At 33.4% G+C, this 18,922-nt stretch overlaps 1 protein-coding gene across 1 annotated transcript in view; it reads left to right on the forward strand.

The window, feature by feature from the left end:
- DTNBP1 (dystrobrevin binding protein 1) overlaps positions 1-18,922 on the forward strand; it is a 44,859-nt gene that overhangs the window by 17,525 nt on the left and 8,412 nt on the right. The window contains exon 7 of the mRNA XM_026699557.2: positions 4,892-4,914. Within this exon, the coding sequence (XP_026555342.2) occupies positions 4,892-4,914 (23 nt within the window). The remainder of the gene's footprint in view (positions 1-4,891; positions 4,915-18,922) is intronic.

Below are 18,922 nucleotides of genomic sequence, written 5' to 3' on the forward strand. Positions count from 1 at the left end.
AGAGCGAAACAGAATTAATCAAATGGAAGAAGAAAAGAAACTACTATCAATTAATATAAATGGTTTAAACTCAACGATGAAAAGGATAATAGCTAAACTAATCAAACAAAATGCTGATATAATATGCCTACAAGAAACTCATATAAAGAAAACAGATGAAAAATACTTAGAATGTCCGAAATTAGGGAAGCTATTTACCACACCAGCAGACATGGGGAAAAAGAAAGGGATTGCAGTATATATTAAAGAGGATTTGAAAGCAGATTTAATATGGTCAGATTCTGAGGGAAGAACTCTGGTTTTGCAGATCTGGATTAATGCCATCCCAATTCTCTTAGTCGTAATCTACGCCCCGGACGGAGCATCTTTATAGAAAAATAGTAGGATTGGAAAAAAGAAATATTTGTATCATAGAGACTTTAATTCTGATTATCAAAAAGACCACAGTAATGGGGGGAAGAACAAAGGGGGGAAAAGAGAGCTTCCCAAAATATGTATGGAAATGATGGAGTTAAATTTGATTGATATATGGAGAAGATTACATCGAGAAAAAACAATTTACGTTCTATTCAAATCCTCATCAAATATGGACACAAATTGATATGGCATGGATGAATGGGGAAATAGCAAATGAGGTAAAAGGGATTGAAATCCTACCCAATGAATGGGCAGATCACAATCCAATTCAGATAATATGTAAGAGCAGGGAAAACCCAAGAAAAGATGGACGTTAAATACTCAGTTAATAAGAAAAAGAATACACCAACAAACTCAAGGAGGAATTAAATTATTTCTTAAAGGAAAATGATAATGGAGCAACTACAAAACATTTGGGATACAATGAAGGCAGTAATAAGAGGTATAACCATCTCTTATAACGCCAAGAGGAATAAGGAAAAATACGCTCAGCAAAACAAATTACAACAAAAAAATTAAGGAATTAGAAACTCAATTACAGAGTACCCCAAAGGATTCAAAATTGCAAAATCAGATAATAATAACTAAACATAAATTGAATTTAATTGAACAAGAGAGAATGATTATAAATTTGAATACAACTAGACAAACTTATTTTGAGCATGCTAATAAGCCAGGGAGATGGCTATCATATAGACTAAAAAAAGGGAAAGGAAAGAGATTGATATACCAGCTAATAGATGGAAAGGGGAATATACAACAGGAGATAGAACAGAAAAAAGAAATTGCCCATAAGTATTTTGAAGAGTTATATAAAAAGGAAGAAGTTAATGAAGATAGAATAAGAAACTATTTAGATGAAGTGAAGGATAAAGCAATTGGGGAAGAAATGGAAGAATTATTAAACAAAGACATTACTTGGTTTGAATTGAAATCAGCAATAGAGAACCAGAAAAACAATAAATCTCCGGGACCAGATGGGATTCCAGGGGAGCTGTACAAGGCAATAGCAGAACAAATAGGACCTCTTATGGTGGAAGTTTTTAATGACGTCTTATTGGCAGCCAGGATGCCGGACTCATGGAGGGGGGGCATTGATTTCGCTGATCCCGAAGGAGGATTCGGATCCCCGATATATACATAATTATAGGCCGATTTCACTGTTAAATACTGATTACAAAATATTCACTTCTATTATAGCAAGTAGACTAAACAAAATGTTAAATGAGCATATATATGAAGATCAAAATGGATTTCTCCCGACTAGAAAAATCAGGAACAACTTAAGAATAGTACTAGATGTCTTAGCATTTTACGAAGCCCACCCTGAAAAACAAATTGCACTTATGTTTTCAGATGCAGAGAAGGCCTTCGATAATTTAAATTGGCAATTTTTAATCCAAAAAAATTATAATATGAATTTAGGCACCAAATTTGAAAATACTATAACAACCATTTATGATACACAATAGGCTAATATAATAAACAGGGAATATACCCGTCCAATAAAAATAGGAAAAGGAGTCAGACAGGGCTGCCCACTCTCACCCCTGCTCTTCATATTATCATTAGAAGCATTACTAATGCGAATTAGACAAAACCCAGACATAAAAGGATTAAAGGTTAAGAAAGAAGAATATAAGTTGCAAGCGTTTGCAGATGATATGATTTTTTTCATTGAGGAACCAATAGAAAGAGGACAAAAATTGATGAATGAATTAGAACAATTTGGAGCAATAGCAGGACTTAAAATTAATAGGAAGAAAACAAAATTAATGACTAAAAATTTAACAGAAAAACAGAAAATAGAACTAGAAGAAGTTATGGGAATACAGAGTGATAAAGAAAGTTAAATACTTAGGAATATGGTTGACAGCACATTGTAAGACACTTAAGAAAATAATTATGATTAATTGATGCAACAGGTAAAGAAGGATTTAGAAACATGGGGCAAGCTGCAACTTTCATTATTAGGCAGGATTGCTGCTATTAAAATGAATATTCTTCCAAAATTCCTATATATATTTCAGACGATCCCAATCAAAGTACACAATTTTTTTTTGGAAGAACTTAATAAAATAACTATAAAATTTATCTGGCAAGGGAAAAAACCTAGAATAAATTTAAAGGCAATGCAGGATATGAAGAGCAGGGGAGGGCTGGCCCTTCCAAACTGGGAGTTGTATTATAGTGTAGCCTCTTTAGTATGGTTGAAGGAATGGGTGAATTTAACCAATAAGAGAATATTATTCTTAGAAGGCTATGACTTGTAGAGGGAGTGGCATGCTTTTTTATGGGATGTAGGGAAAACTAGCCAGAAATATTTTCACAGACACCTAATCAGAGACTCATTATTAACTAATTGGAAGAAAATACGGAAAAAACACTATTTAAAAATACCAATTTGGATTTCAACAATGGAGGCGATGATTCACCCAAATAATCTGGATATCACTAAAATGATTAAATATAAGGACCTATTGGATACACAAGGAAATTTGAAATCGTGGCAAGAACTTCAAGAGCGGGGACTAAAAATTGATCAGTGGGCATATCTTCAGATTCGAAGTAGATACAGACAGGACAAGAAAGAATTTGGAATTAACAATAAACTCTAGCAATTAGATAAAATTTTATTAGGACCAGGCAAAAAAAATGTAACAAAATTTTATAATTATTTATTAGAAGTAGAATTAGAACAACAAATTGTAAAAGGGAACATGATAGCCTGGAGTAGGAATATAGGACGTATCATCACCATAACAGAATGGGAAAAGGTCTGGGGTAGAAATAATAAAATTACAAAATTGGTAGCATACAAAGAAAACGCCTATAAAATGTTTTATAGATGGCACCTTCCTCCTTCGAGATTAGCGAAGATGCACCCCAATATGAGTCCGAATTGCTGGAAATGCAAAAAAAAAAAAAAAAAAAGAGGGAACTTTTTTCCATATGTGGTGGTCCTGTACAAAAGCTCAAAAATATTGGCAGAAAATTAGAAATTGGTTGGAAGAAATGACAAGAGAACAGATCGAATTCAAACCAGAGTCCTTTCTGTTAGGGATCTTTGATAAACAACTACCCCCCAAAAGTGAAATATATAATAATACATATTTGACAGCGGCCAGATTGGCTTTTGCACAATGTTGGAAACAGCCTCATGTTCCATCAGAGGAGATGATTATTCAAAACATTTCAAGTTGTGCAGAAATGGACAAATTAACTTTGGCATTAAAAAATAAAGACACTTCAATATACTACAACAGCTGGAACTGCTGGTACAAATGGATAGACCAAAGATAGACTTCACACTAAAAGACAAAAGAGGATAGGATAAATCCATAGTAGTGATACACAGATATATGTAAGGATTAGGTGTGTGTATATGGCATAAAATAAGGATAAAAAAGAGGTCTTACAAACCGTTGAAGATGAGAATGTTTTTAATTGTTTTCTATTTTTTTCTTTCTATTTTCTTCTCCCTTCTTTTTCTCTCTTTCATTTATGTATGTGTTGTTGGTTTGTTTTAATTGTAAAATCAATAAAATATATATTTTTTTAAAAAGAAATTTAATCTATTTTTCCAATAGAATTCGGGTTGCTCTTTTATCCATATGTGAATTATGAAAAGCAATGTGTAATTTGAACATTAGAATTTTTTTTTGTAAACTACTATTAATGATTTTTTTCTTTATTGCTTTTTTCAGAACATTTAAAAAATAAAAATAAAAGATATGCTTGCTTCTAATTAAAGAAATATTTTTTAAAATCCATGCCCAGCATTATTATAAAAAATCCACGTAGTGTAAATCATGTAAAGTTTGTTAAAGGGAAACAATGATTTTTTTTTTCAAAAATAAAAAGGAACTGTAACAGAATGAATCACCTATTCCCAAAAATAAAACAAATAATTACAAAACTCTAAAACAGTAGAAAGAAGAAAAGTTAAAGCTTATTCTATCATTCAATAACGATAGAAATAGTCATTATTTTGTGATAATATAGTCACAAAAGTTTCAACCCATCTATATTTATTATTTTCAGATAGTTATTACACAGTCTGGATTCACTCTGGGACTTTTCATTTTGTTATTACCTTTTGACTTCAGACAAATGATTTTAAGAATTGATAACATATTTTTGATATTTCAGTTGTATTAATCTAAATATTCAGATTAATTAGCTATTCTGCAACTGGATGAGTTATATCCTTCGGTATATACATATCTAAGTATTGAATGGATTTGATGCAAATATGGAATTAATAGTCCTTAAATGGATGGATAATCAAATTCTCAGCTATTGGCATCAATTTCAATTTCAACCAGTTAATAGATGATCCTGCTATTTTGCTAATGGCATCCATGTTTTGCATCTGTGCTGGAACAGTAGTATGGGTTTGGAAATAAAAGTATGTTATCTGCAAATAAAACCAATCTCTGACATACATTATGTTTTTCTTTTTATTTTGCAGGAAAGAACTTGAAATCTTCAAAGGTATTTATAATTGTTGTGATTTTCAGTTTTAAGTATTAAATACTGTATAATGTATTCCCAAAGCAAGAGCCATCTCCCAACAGTGGCTGCTTTACTCTTCCTCCCCCCTCAAACCTGCTCCAAAAGATTTTTGAAGCAAATTTGAGGCTTGTACAAGGAATAGGTAAGTGGCCAGGAGAGCAAAAATAAAAGTATGTAACTTTATTTGGTGCCAGAAATAAATATATATCACATATATGCTTCAGCTGTAATTACCATGATATAAACAGAGATGTTGATCACTCTCCCTTGCTGTTTGTTATATTGACAGTTGCAATGATGATCTTGGTAATACAGACAGTTTTAGTTTAATAATAGTAATTGGGACTGGCAACTGTTGACTAAATGATGCAGTTGTAAAGGACATTACATGATTTATGGTGGCAGTTGGAGCACTTCCAGTTGCCCTTGTTAGGTGAAGCTTAACAGGGAAGGTCACAGTGTCCCCTGGTCATGCAGTTGTTTTTTGAAAGCTCTTTTTTGCCAGCTTTCCCATTGGCTTTGCTTGTCAGAAGCTGACAATGAAGATTTCAAATGGTGATCATGTACCTGTGCAACAGTGCAATCATAATCACAATCACATGACCATGAGGATGCTATGACGGCCGCAACTACAAGTCATCTGTGTTTGGTCATAACTTTGACCACTAAATGAGTTCTTGTTCAACTACTTTAAAATAGATCATTGAAGAGTGTTGAGCTTGTGTTATGTACCAATTAGAGGGAATCACAAAAATAAAGATGAGACACGAGCACATTGGCCAGTCTTGAATGCTGAATTCATTTTATGTACATGTCAACAGAGAGGGGCAACTGGATGCTCTTATGCTCGATGGAATGTCTATTGTATCAGGATTAAGTTATACAGAACATTTGGTTTTGCTGTACTATATGTCAGTTCAAAATTTATTGGGAGAAAATGTATAATTTTGGGGGGGAAGTATATAAAATTTATTAGGAATAGTTACATAATATTTCTCTTTAACAAGTGACTAATTTTATTTTAAAACAGACAATATAATCAAACACACACGCACACACACACACAGAGTACATTATGCATAAATTTTAGTTTGGAGCTTGATAGAAATTAGTATAACAATTTTGAACAAGGCCATTATTAAGTTGGGCAATGAGAGAGTATATCTGATTATGTATTGCTGAATATTAATATGATTTTATGTTATATTTTCATTTTGAAGAATAAAATGATTTCTGAAACTGAGATAGCATAAGTCAGAAGTATTTTCATAGTTTATACCGTACTTATATATTCAAATTCGCTGTTTACAGTAAAACTTTTGTTTTAGTTCTTGAAGAATAGATTTTAGTGAACCAAATTTCATTGTAGTTGTGCCATTTGTATTCCGGCTGAAAGTTTGGAATATCGAGTACCCCTTTCCTCGGATGAATCTGTTAAAATGAAATTTATTGCATTTTGAAAAGAGATTTTAATTCTTAGACAGTTTTAAAATTAATTAATTAATTAAAATTATATGCCGCCTATTTTGCCTGGGCAACTCTAGGCAGCTTACAATCATTAAAAAAACCAAAAACATTAAAGCAGTAAATAGTAACACAAAATTTGTCTAAAATTTACAAAGACAGTTCTCATTAGAAAAGGAAGAAGTTTTTTTCCAATATTGCCCAGGGCAGGGGTCTCCAACCTTGGCAACTTTAAGACTTGTGGACTTCAACTCCCAGAATTCCTCAGCCAGTTGCCAAGGTTGGAGACCTCTGGTCCAGGAGAATGTTTGCTATCCAAAATTGACTTCTATTGGGAATACAGTACTGGCATGAACGGTATCCTTAAAATTAAAAAATCTTGTATATTTTTGCTGTTATGCAATTCTGCTATTATGTAAGGAACAGCGCTGTGGGATCAAGTGGAACACAGCACTACGCTTATGTTTATTTGAAGATTATATAGAACCGTTATGGTGAACCTATGGCACGTGTGCCACAGATGGCACGCAGAGCGCCATTTGTGCTGGCACACGGGCTGCAGGCAAACTTACCTCACTGCACATGCGCGTGCCTCACAGTTGATTTTTGGCTGGTGTGAGACCTTTTTTGGCCTCCCAGAGACTTCAGGAAGGCTTCTGCAGGACGAAAACTAGGCCTGTTTCATCACTTCCTGTTTTTCCAGAAATACCGGAAGTGATGAAATGGGCCTAGTTTTCAGCCTGCAGAAGCCTTCTTGAAGCCTCTGGGAGGCTGAAAAATACCTTAAACTGGCCGAAAATCAGCTGTGAGGCGGAGTACAGATAAGGGGGTGGTGGGTGGGTGGAGTTGCATGTGGATACGTAGGGGGTGGAGGTGGCGCACATTGCCTTCTGGGTGCTGGCATGCGAGCATGCAAGCGTGTACACAATTTTTGGCACAGGAGCCCAAAAAGGTTAGCCACCACTATAGAGGATTAAATAAAGATTCTCATAAGTCAGAATTCGGTGTAGGGAGAGAGAGAGAGAGAGAGAGAGAGGGAGGAGTTGAACTGACCAAGATTGAGCATGCAAATAAGTTCCCAGAAACACTGCAGGCAAAAGATTATTTCAGTCTTTTATGTAAAGCAAGTGCAGAAATAATATGCTATACTTTAAGAGATTAGGTGAAAAGCATGATTGCACTTTAGACTAAGTCAAGAAGTCTAAGTAAGCCAGGTAAGTTTGAAGGTTCTGGATATGAGGTCATGAAAGTTTCTAGTAAACTAGATTTTACTTTATATGGCTTTATGGTCTAGGCTTTATAAGTCTATCAGCCAGGTATATGCTAGCTCTTCTCCATAGTGACAACTCATGAAGAATTTGCTACTCTCAAGGACTACGTTTATATACTTTAGCACTCTAGCAGTACTCAGCTCATCTACATACCAGTTCATACTGGTTCATACCAGTTGTTAAGATTAAAATTTTGGCTAAGGATGATTCTGTGGGCTCAGTTTCTGTGTTCTTGATTATTAATTTATCTCCAGAGTCTAAGATAGCCATGACTCAAATGTGCTTGATATATAAATGTCATCTGTTTAAGGTTTGGACAGCCCTGGTAGTCTGCATGTGGTCTTTGAACATCTTTATCTACCTCCTGTTGAATTTAATTGGCACTGTTACTGAAAACTGGCAGCAGTTTCCTAGCTGATTCTAGCTGTTTAGATTATTTCTTAATGATACTGGTAACCGATAATTATCCTGCTCTTGACAGTCTTACAGGCTAAATCTAATTGTAATTTGCCATCATGTTCATATAAAGTATATTTAGGATTTCTGAAATATGATTGTGTATTTTACTGACTAGTGGTTAATGCTTTCTTGATCATTGTGTGTGTGTCTGTATGAGAGTGAGCAAAAGACTTGTATTTCTGGCACCAATCCATGCCACAAAATAGCAGATATCAAAATCATAATCAGCAGGGACTTGTCATTGGTTATAATAGTTTTCCTTTCATAATAACATTCACATGCATTTGTATATGTTCATACCTGAAAGTTTCTCTTGAGAAAAATATTTTTAAATATTTAGTTAAGAAACTGACATTTATATTTCCCCAATTCTTAGGCTCCTCTTTAACTGCCACTTACAAATATTTTAACTGCTAATATCTTTATATCTTTATCCTGCATAATGTAGTCTTTTTAGGCTTTATCTTTCTGATCTGTAAAACAAAATGAAACTAACTATATTTTGCCTTCCATTTGTTGCCATTTTTTGCCAGTGTAGTTCTTAGTTGTGTTTTTGCTATGATGGTCCTTTTGAAAGTAATTTAATAATTGAAATAGTGGAGAAAAACCCCTTGTTTTAAAAGGCACTTCTGTCATTTGCAAAATAATCATCTGATTCTATTCTATCAGTAGCCTTTTGCCTTATTTAGCAGTAATTACATATCTCTATGACCATTTTGTGCATAAGCTTCCATCTCCATTTTGTATATCATATTTGTTTCATCAGTATTATACAGTATTGCGTGTAATGCACTATAGCAGTTTATGCACCCTATAAAGTGGACTGTGATTCATGAAAGCTAATGCCATAATGTATTTGTTAGTTTTACACAGCACAAGCTCTGTGCTGATTGGAAATCAAAACAGTTGTTTAAATGCATTTTACCAAAAGATTCCTGAGGGGTTTTTGAAATTCTGAAGTAAATGGAACAACTTAATTTAACAGAAACTGTCAGTTATTTGAAATAAGACTTTTCAACATTTTATATTTCATTCAGTATCTTAACACATGAAAACCAAATTAACCTCAGGAAATCACTATCTCTCTAACTCATCATTATTGATTAAAAATGCCTTCTACTGCTTAATCACTTGAATAGATTAAACTGTCAGTTAAAGAATATTTCATACACCCGACAAAGTTTACCTTTCTTGTATTTTATTCTTAATATTAACAATATGAATGTTTAGGAAATTTGTCTCTTTTAATTCAGTGTAAATCGTTTAAGGCTATGCATATTTTGTTTTTTAAGATTTAGGAGCCAAGAATCTTTTGGAAAAGCTATAATGATATCCATTATTTTCTGTCCTGTATATATTATAAAATCTATGCCTCCACTATGGTACACTGGCAAAAAAAAGAATATTCTTACATAAAAGAAAAGACCCTTAAAATGTTAGTTAGTATTTTAATTTAATTAATGCAGACAATTGTGACATAACTGTGACTCATTTAGAAGCTCCACTTAAGTGTAGAATTGGAGAATTTAAAAAACAATTAGAAATGTGGGAATATTAATTTGTCCTGTTTAAAAGGATTTGCTTTTCCACATACATTCTGATATGCTCTGTTTAACAATTAGATCCTGCTCTTTATTCGGGCAACCGTAACTTTATTAGGTGGCTACTAGGAACTTGGCATTTTCAGTAATGATTTTCTGAAAAGTCTTTTTTAGGAGTGATGGCTTTTTTTCTGAGTATACATGCATGAAATATTTTGGTAACTTTCCTTTCTGAAAAAAAGAATCAGAAAGCTCATATTGCATAGCTAACCCAAAAGAAGAATGTTAATAACTGTTGCTCCTATTAGGTTAAAGTGAATCCTGGATATTAATGTTGTTGAATCTAGCTATTTATTTAGCACAGTGCATTTTTATTGCTTATATACATGCAAAAGAGGAAAATGCTTTCCTGTTAAGACTAGTTCATAATTTTTCCTTGTAGGGTTATTTAAAAAATCATAATTATTGATAATTTTAAAGATAAAAGCAAAATAAACAGTTTTTGAAACTAATACCTATTCAGCAGTGGTTTAAGTTGAACAATGTTTTATATTTTGTCAAGCTAAATGTAACTGAAAGATCACACGTTCTTTAGGACTGTATTTTCACCCCTTTCTTCCACGGAATGTGGTATGTTCTCTGATACTCCAGCTCTTAGCAGCTTGCTTTCAGCTTGGGAACAGCACTCGAAGGAAGGGATTGTAAGTCTTCATTTTCTATGAATGATTAATTGAAAAAATGGTATATCATTTTTGAGAAGGCAAAATGGATATAGGGAATCATTCTTCTTCTTTTATATTGGGAAAGATGTACATCACTAGAGCTGCTCAGTAATTGGATGTTTCACTCGACCAGTATTGTGCTTCTGTTTATTTGGCTGTTCCTTCTGTTATGTTTTCTTCAGGAACCATGGCAAATAATCAGAGTAATTCTTGGAGGTGAAAGTTATATGAAAACTTGTCATTTATTAAGCTAGTGTTAGACTCCAATTTCAAATGTACATATATTTTTAAGCTTTTAAAAACTGCTTTAATTGTAGCCTGTATTCTGACATTAGACATTGGTTTTATGTAGCTAAGCTGAATAAAATGGGAAAATGTATAACAAAAGGGAAAAGAGGATTCTTTAATCACAAAGTGAATTTCATCAGTAGAATGCCCATAAATCTAGATTAATCATGATACAAAGTTATGTATTAATATAAAATTGAATTACTATGTGTGAAATAAGATCTGTTTAATAGTTATATAAAGAAAATCTTACTAGTGCTAGACATGACTGATTGATTAAAGAACTGTACTGGACCCAATAATCAGAAATAATCTATTTCTGTTAAATTGTATTTTAAGGTTACTTAATGGCATTGTTTTAATATGCTTTAGTAGGAGCATGGCTGAAGGGCTTTTTTGGATTTAGTAGCTGTAAAATAGCTTGGATCTGGTAGTTCATAACCATTTTTCCTAGCAACATGGTATATAAATGAAATGTTTGCTTCTCATAGTGGGTTGTGTTAAATACAGTGCTAGAAAAGTCCTTGTTTTGTATATGAATATTTCCTCCCAGGATCAGACCTGAGCCACAGTCAGAATTGTCTTTCAGGTAATCGATTGGAATGGGGTCATTAAAAAAAGATACATTTTTTATAAATGGATAAGCAAGACTAAAGATTGACCTAAGCTAGATATGTCATGTTTCTGTAGAAAATATTTTAATGCAATCAATAGTATAGTGGATAGCATTTTCAGGCAAGAGCTATCAAGAGCAATAAATGTATAGACTTCCTTGGGTTTTTTTTTTAATGGCATTTGATGGTGTAATTTCAAAATGCAAAAATAATTTATCATGAATTATTTACTCACTTCAACATATAGTACTGATAAATTTTCTCATGACCAAAAGTCACATTTTGAATTAGTCCTAATAATTTAATTTTCTTTTTTTTCTTTTTTAGTTTCATTGTAACATTTGTATGTAGTGGAAGATAAACTGTCATATGTTATATTTAGTTATTTATTAATGCAGTGTATGCCGCTCAGTTCCAAAAAGATTATGGTTCGGGTGTGGTAAGCCAATAAAGTTGTCAGTCTAAAATGTATACACAAATACACACAAATGTAGTACCTCACTGGACAAAATGCTCTCTTAGAATGAATATTCAAAAGCTGCTTGAGGAGAAAGAAGTATTTTGTCAAGCATCCAAGAGGAAGACCAGAACACATAGAAAGGGCTTATATACAGTACACTGACTGTCAACATTTGTCTATTCATGCGGTCTATTGAGAGATGGAAATTTGAACTCCAGTCAAAAGAGGGGCAAATTTAACCTTAGCAAATTTGCTGTTTAACAATTCCTGCAGAATAAATCTCCTCCCAATATTCAGTTAAACCATCTATATTTTGAGTTGAATTCTTAGCTTCTTGTTCTACTCTTGATTTCACAGGAGAACAGATCCACCCACCCTTGCATGTAACAGACTTATATATCTTTGTAGATATTGTTCTATATGTCCTTTGGAAGTTACACATGGAAATTCTGTTAATTATTTTTCTTGGGCTTGACTTCCAAATTCCGTACCATCCTTCTGAATCTGCACCAAATTCTCTGGGTCTCTTTTATAAAATGCAGTGTCATGCCATGGTTCTGATTGATCTAACCATGGAACTATTGAGGTATGGGTGCAAGAGTACTGTTAATGTAGCCCATTTGCAATGCTCATAATTACATCCTATTTGAAGTGTTCTTTGCACTTGCTGCAAAAAACTGTATAATGAATAAAACAAATTGAACTATCTGGACTTAATCCTGCTCTGATTATTAGATAGGGTAGTGTTTTAAAATTCAAAGTGGAATGTAGTCCTTTCTGTTTTCTGTCCATACATGTTTCAGAGGGCAAAAAGATCGATGGTTAGAGATACATGGTCTTACATTAGAGAAATAAAAGCTAAAGCTGAGAACCTGCTGGATACATTAGATCATTACTTTTAGATCCAATTTGGACATGCTTCTAAAGTATGAATTTTAAAAGCATGTTGAAAGTTTAATAAACTTTATTAAATATTTAGCAGAGATGCTTGATCCCAATGCTTCTATCCTATGTTATAAATACAAAGAACTTTGAAGTGCCAGAAACTATGTCAATCGTGATTATATGATGCCTGAAAGAAGTGGGTGGGTGGAGAACTGTGTGCATATAACACAATATTAATTTCTGTACTTTTTGTGAGGGTTCATAAATATATGCAGATGATGACAGAGTGAGTGCTATTAGCTCAGTTGGGAGGAATCATATATTTCAGTGCTTTGCTTTCTCTGAGGGAAGGCTTACAGCCATATCAGCATTCATGACTTCAATCCTTAAATTGACAGAAAAGCATGTCAGTATAAATTGCACTACCCCAATGACCAGTCCCTATTCTCTGTCAAGTAAGACTGATACTGTCCTAACAATTTTAATGTGCAACAGGTTAAGGAAAGCAAACATTCACCAGTTGCTCTCCCTAATGTGAGCTGGAGTTGGGACGATGCAGGTTTGATAATTGTCAAAAGTCTGCTTTGGAGGAAGGGTTTTGCATTGATACATTCAGTTTATAATTTGTTTCCTTTTGGACCCAAGTTAAATTCTATTCTGGATCAAACCATCTTAGAAGAAGCTTGAAAAACAACAAAGAGGAGGGATTGTTATAAGGTATAGTGGAAAGGAACGATTACAATATGCCTTAATAGCAATTTTAATTTTTCAAAAATGTCAAAATTGCAGTGTTCTATTTAAAGACGATACCATAAATCTAAAAGAGATTTTAAGATATCTTGAGGGGGAGGGAGAAGCTCGTGGAATATGTATAAATTTCAAAGGATTGATTAAGAGCCATTATGACAGTGTTGACCCTGGGCAACCACACAGGTGGATCACCTCCGTGGTAGTTTTTCTGTCACTTGTTTCCTTAGACCTTCCAATGGTGCTCCCATCACCTCTGTAATTGAATCCATCCATTTTGCTGCTGGTACTCATCTTTATTTTTTTTACTTCTGCCTTTCTCAGCATTACAGTTTTCTCCAGAAAGCTAGGGTTTTACATAATGTATCCAAATTTGAGCTTGGTCATTTATGCCTTGAATGAGAACTTTGCTTTGTTTTGATCCATTTATTTGTTTTCTTGGCTGTCTGTGGTATTCTCAGGAGTTTTCTCCATTGAGGTTTGACAGGAATAGTTACTATATTCTGTGGTTTTAATAACTGGAACTGAATTATAGTGCTTTTTGTATACTTGGCTTGGTGTCATCCTGTATCCTCAATCCCTCTTCCCTGAAAGGCTGGAAAAGATGCACCTAGTAAGTTGAATAATCAAGCCAGGGTATTCTTGAACGCTTGCGAGAGCCTTTCATCATAAGAATTCATTAGACTGCTTCTGGGCTATCAAACGTCTTTGTGTTTTCCAGAAAGTGTTCAATGCAATTTAAATTAGCAGCTGAACCATATGTTAGTTGTGATCTTTAAGTGGGCTGTAGTAAGTTACTGTATTCTTTTCTTGACATAATATTTTACTATTTTCTACTACACCTAGTTTTATGAAAAATAAAACTGCTACTATTTTTATTAAGCAGAAATTTTATAAAAATATCAACTTAATCAAAAAATTGGAACATTTATATATACAGAACTGATTTTGTAACAGGAAAATGTAATATTCTTCTTCCTTTTTCTACCTTTTAACACTGTTCTGTCATGCCAGTGGGATTTGAGAATGACTAAAAAAAAGTAAAACATTATTATAGTATTGAATGTAATATCAGAATTAGTCAGTGCTTCTACTTATAAATGCAGAAAAACTGATAACTCCAGATTAAAGGAAAAAAACGTAGTACTGTACATTGTCATATTCCACATCTATGGAATCTCTTAACTATGAATATAGTTGTTTTAAAGAAATTATATTCCATGGCTAAAAATATGTTTAATTATCTCCTGCTACATTATAAACTAGATTCATTGCTGTAGCCACAGATTGTAGTAAATAATGTACTATGAAATATGATAAAAACAGTACAATAGTAATATTGTAAGGTAAAATAATACAAATAGCAAAAATAAAAATGTAAAAAAGGTACAGCAAGATAAAACCAAAGCTACTGCTAAGAACTTACTGTAAGTTTCTTTCTAGGTTTCAATGACAGCAGAGCAAATACAGCAGTTCAATTTTTCAAGGTTGATCAATTGACTTCACTTACCATCAATAATGTGGCCCTGATCCCATTTTAAATGGAACAGTGGGATATATAAAGGATAGTGTCCTCTACTTTACTGATAGTACAGGCATTGTACTATTTACTGTAATCAAAATCTCCTTTTGATTGTGTGGTTAACAGATAAAGAGATGCTAAAACCCCTTCCAAGGAAGCACTAACCTTACTTGTGAGCTCAGTTGAGAATACTCACATTCACTTTTAATCGTTTTAAATTACCTACTTATATAGCAATAACATTTAGACTTACATATCACTCCATAGTGCTTAACACTACTTTCTGAGAGGTTTACAAATGTCAGCATATTGCCCCCAAAAATCTGGATTCTCATTTTACCGAACTAAGAAGGATGGAAGGCTGAATCAACCTTGAGCTGGTCAGGATCAAACCTCAGAATGTGGGCAGAGTTTGCTTGCAACACAGCATTCTAACCACTGTGCCACCACGGCTTATATATGAATCTTCCAAAGTATTATGATTATTCTATTTTATTGTTTATTGTTTAAAAAAAAACAAATTTAAGCTAAAAAACAACAATAACCCAGGGTTGCATGTCACTATTGAATCCCTATGCTAGGTGACAGAACCAGTTCTTAATTCTCTTCCAGAAAGCCAGAATGGGAATTAAGTATAAAAGGTCCTTTTAACTGGTTGCCTACTGGGATAATCAGCTTTTTTGGTTGTCAAGCTTCTTTGCTTCTTTGCTTGACTTATGAGGTATTAACTTAATTTTTTAGAATAACTTCGCACTAGCTGAATTGATTCATATGTAACTCCCAAGCAACCCACTTCTTGCTTGCTTGACATTTTTGGTAAATAATGCAACATATTTGACTTGGGATTGTCTCTTAAGATTTTTAAGATTTAAAACAGAAACTGGTTACTGTAAAGCCACCATTAATTCTAGAAATAGCAACAATTCTGAAATCTCTAGAAAATGTATTTGTTTTTCTACATACTATTTCGGCCTTGTACATAGATCAAATAAATACATCTTATGCTCTTGGGGATTGGCAGGACAGAAGGACAAAAAGCTCCATTTCTAAACTTGGTTTCCCTTCACTAATGGATTACTTGGTTTCTCTACAGAATTAAGAGGAATAATAAAATGCACAAGACTGTTCATTTGCACAGAATTCTATGTATTCACCTGTATGCAATATTTTGTGTATGGCTAACAAATGTAATGCATAGATACAAGACTTTTCTAATGTGACATTGTTAATATTTTGTGCCTGCAAGTCAATGTTGACTCCTGGTGCCTGCAGTTTTCTTGGTAATGTTTTCAGAAATAGTTTGCCCTTGTCCTCTTTATAGGGGTCACCCAAGGTCACCCAGCTGGCTTTGTATCTAAGACTCATGGGCTGCATGAGACCCTGAACATCAAGTAGTGCAGCCCCACATGATAATAAAAAATATAACGAAATAAAGATAATTCACATACATTAACTGTATTATATTTTATATGTGACCCAAGACAGTTCCCTCTTCACTTAATTCTTCCCAGGCAAGCCAAAAAGCTGACAACCATGCTATAGTGGATGAATCCTGTCTTGTCAACTTTGATACTGTTTTAAGAGTCTGTAATTGCAAACAACTTGTAATGGAAGCAAGGATTTTCAGTAATAAATTCTAATCATCTTAATGGAATAAATGTCTTCTAAACTTCATTTTGCATGGCCCAGTGTAAATTATTTGTACTGATTTCTCCATTGTCTTAAACTGAAGTACAACACAGAAGAGTTTTGTAAATAGTGTTATTTTTATTCCTTGATTGTTTTGGTTATAGGACAGCTATAGGCAAAACAAAAACAAAAATCCAGTAACTGAAAGCTTGGTTGCCTTTGTGTTGAATATTGCAGTTGAACTTTGTATAGATACTTGAGTAGAACCCAGAATTCATATTATGTATTGAAGTACATCTATATAGATTAAAGGAGAATTGAGGGAAAGTGGTATAGATCATGTCTCAAAAATTTCCTCTCTTCCATTTATAAAAGTTTAATTTACTCTTTTGCCAGTCCTTATTTTTTATCTTCTTTGGAGGATATTCTTTTCTCCAAAACATGCATCTGAGAAATGTTATTGAAGGGGAAAAAATGCCTTATCATTGTGAACTTGGAAAGTACAGGCTGACATCTTGAGCTGACGTTAATTACTACTCTAAACAGGCAGATTGTCTTCCTAGATAGACTGTGGAGAAATCTCATTTCAACAAGATTGCAAGGCATGTTTGTATTGATTAAAAAAACATTTGCACTTCTTTGATAAAACTGATTGCTACTGTTTAGTTGCTAGTAGAATATGTTACGTTATGGTAAATCTTTGAAATGCAGGGTTGGCTCATTATTTTGCAAGCTGCTGCTGCTTTTATGAGAGAAAGTCTAGGAACTGTCTACCAGTTATGCCAAGTGTTTCTTAAAGAAAGCTAAATTTCATTGTCATGGATCCAGATGTTCTCTGAAAAGAGGCAATGTAGCGCAGGATACATTGCTTTAACTCAAGGAAAGCCTTTGGACAATAGCCAGGTTCTTTGTCTACATCCATATTTATATTTTGTATAACTTGTATTTTATACTATAATTGAAATTCTTTCTAATTATTAATTTAAAATGCATTTCTAAACATGAAATTTGGAACAAAGTCCTTATTTAATGAGTTTAGTCTTGTGTTACTATGGCTTTGGTTTTGACCTTTATATTCCTTCTTAACATTTTCCTTTAATTTAGTATATTTCCTTTATTATGTATTGCACCATTTCTTACATTTAATGCTGCAGAAGAGTTTTCTATGACACTTTTCAGAGAGCAGATTCCCCTCAAGAAGGCTTAAGCCACAATATTAAAGATAAATAATAAAAATCAGTAAAGGTACAATCCAAAACCAAATATGTTAGAATATAATACATAGAATTATAGCCATTCCTTGATACTTGATTGCTTTGAAACTTGTCAGATTTGGTATTTGAAATCTAGATTGAAATTCAGTATATATTACAAATTCTGATTTCTGCTTAGTTAATTGCTATAAAAATGAATGCTGTCATGATACAGGTGCAGGATATATATGATAAAATATATGGAAAATATCATTGATCACAATGTTCTAATTAAGTAGAGATAGAATGACCGCATAGACCTGGCAGACTGATGGAAGAACTGTAAACATAACTGAGTAATAAAATGTGCATACTACTGCTGAGAAGCAGCTGTCCTTGTGTATTTTATATACACAATGAAATGCAAGGCAAAATAGGTTGGCATTGATATCTGTGTTTCTAATTTTAGTAGGCAGATCTAGTTCAAAAGCTGGATGCCAAAAAATTTTTTTTAAAGACAACAAAACTTACAGAATAGGAAACCAACCAAATTGCATTATGAAAATTAAATGTATACTAAAGAAAGATATAAAAATAGCAGAGGAACTTTATGAACATGTGTGTCTGCTGAAGGTATAGGATAAGAACATCTGTGTCATGCCTAAGCCCCAAAACAATACAGTGAAATTCAGTTGAGCCCAATTTTTTTATTTGCTTGTACCTAACAGACAGAATCTCACCAGACTATCTAACCTAATAGATACACACCGGGAGATTCTAGGGAGCGATTGCTATGAACCTGATGACTATGATCATGATTTATACTTATATCTTTTATGTACACCAAGAGCTTATGCACCAAAGACAAATTCCTTGTGTGTCCAATCACACTTAGCCAATAAAGAATTGTATTCTTTTCCTCCCTCCCTCATCCAGTTCAGGACTGTACAAGGTCTTATTTTGGGGCCTCTCTCTGAAATATGTTTCTTCCTCCCTGGAAAGCCAGAGTGGAGGTTCCCCCTACCCCCTTCTTTTCCAGGTGCACATTCTGTCATAATGTGCTGGAACAGACTTTTTCAGGAGGTTAAGTTGAATGACCTGGTGTGTCCTGCCAATATTGGTGGAGGTGTGGTTTTCTCCTTGATAGTATTTATTAACATTCAGATGAATACTAAATAAAAGTAAACATTTT

The sequence above is a fragment of the Pseudonaja textilis genome, chromosome 3 (genome assembly GCF_049901715.1).
Source record: "Pseudonaja textilis isolate UNSWEBS1 chromosome 3, rPseTex1.2, whole genome shotgun sequence".
NCBI lineage: Eukaryota > Metazoa > Chordata > Lepidosauria > Squamata > Elapidae > Pseudonaja > Pseudonaja textilis.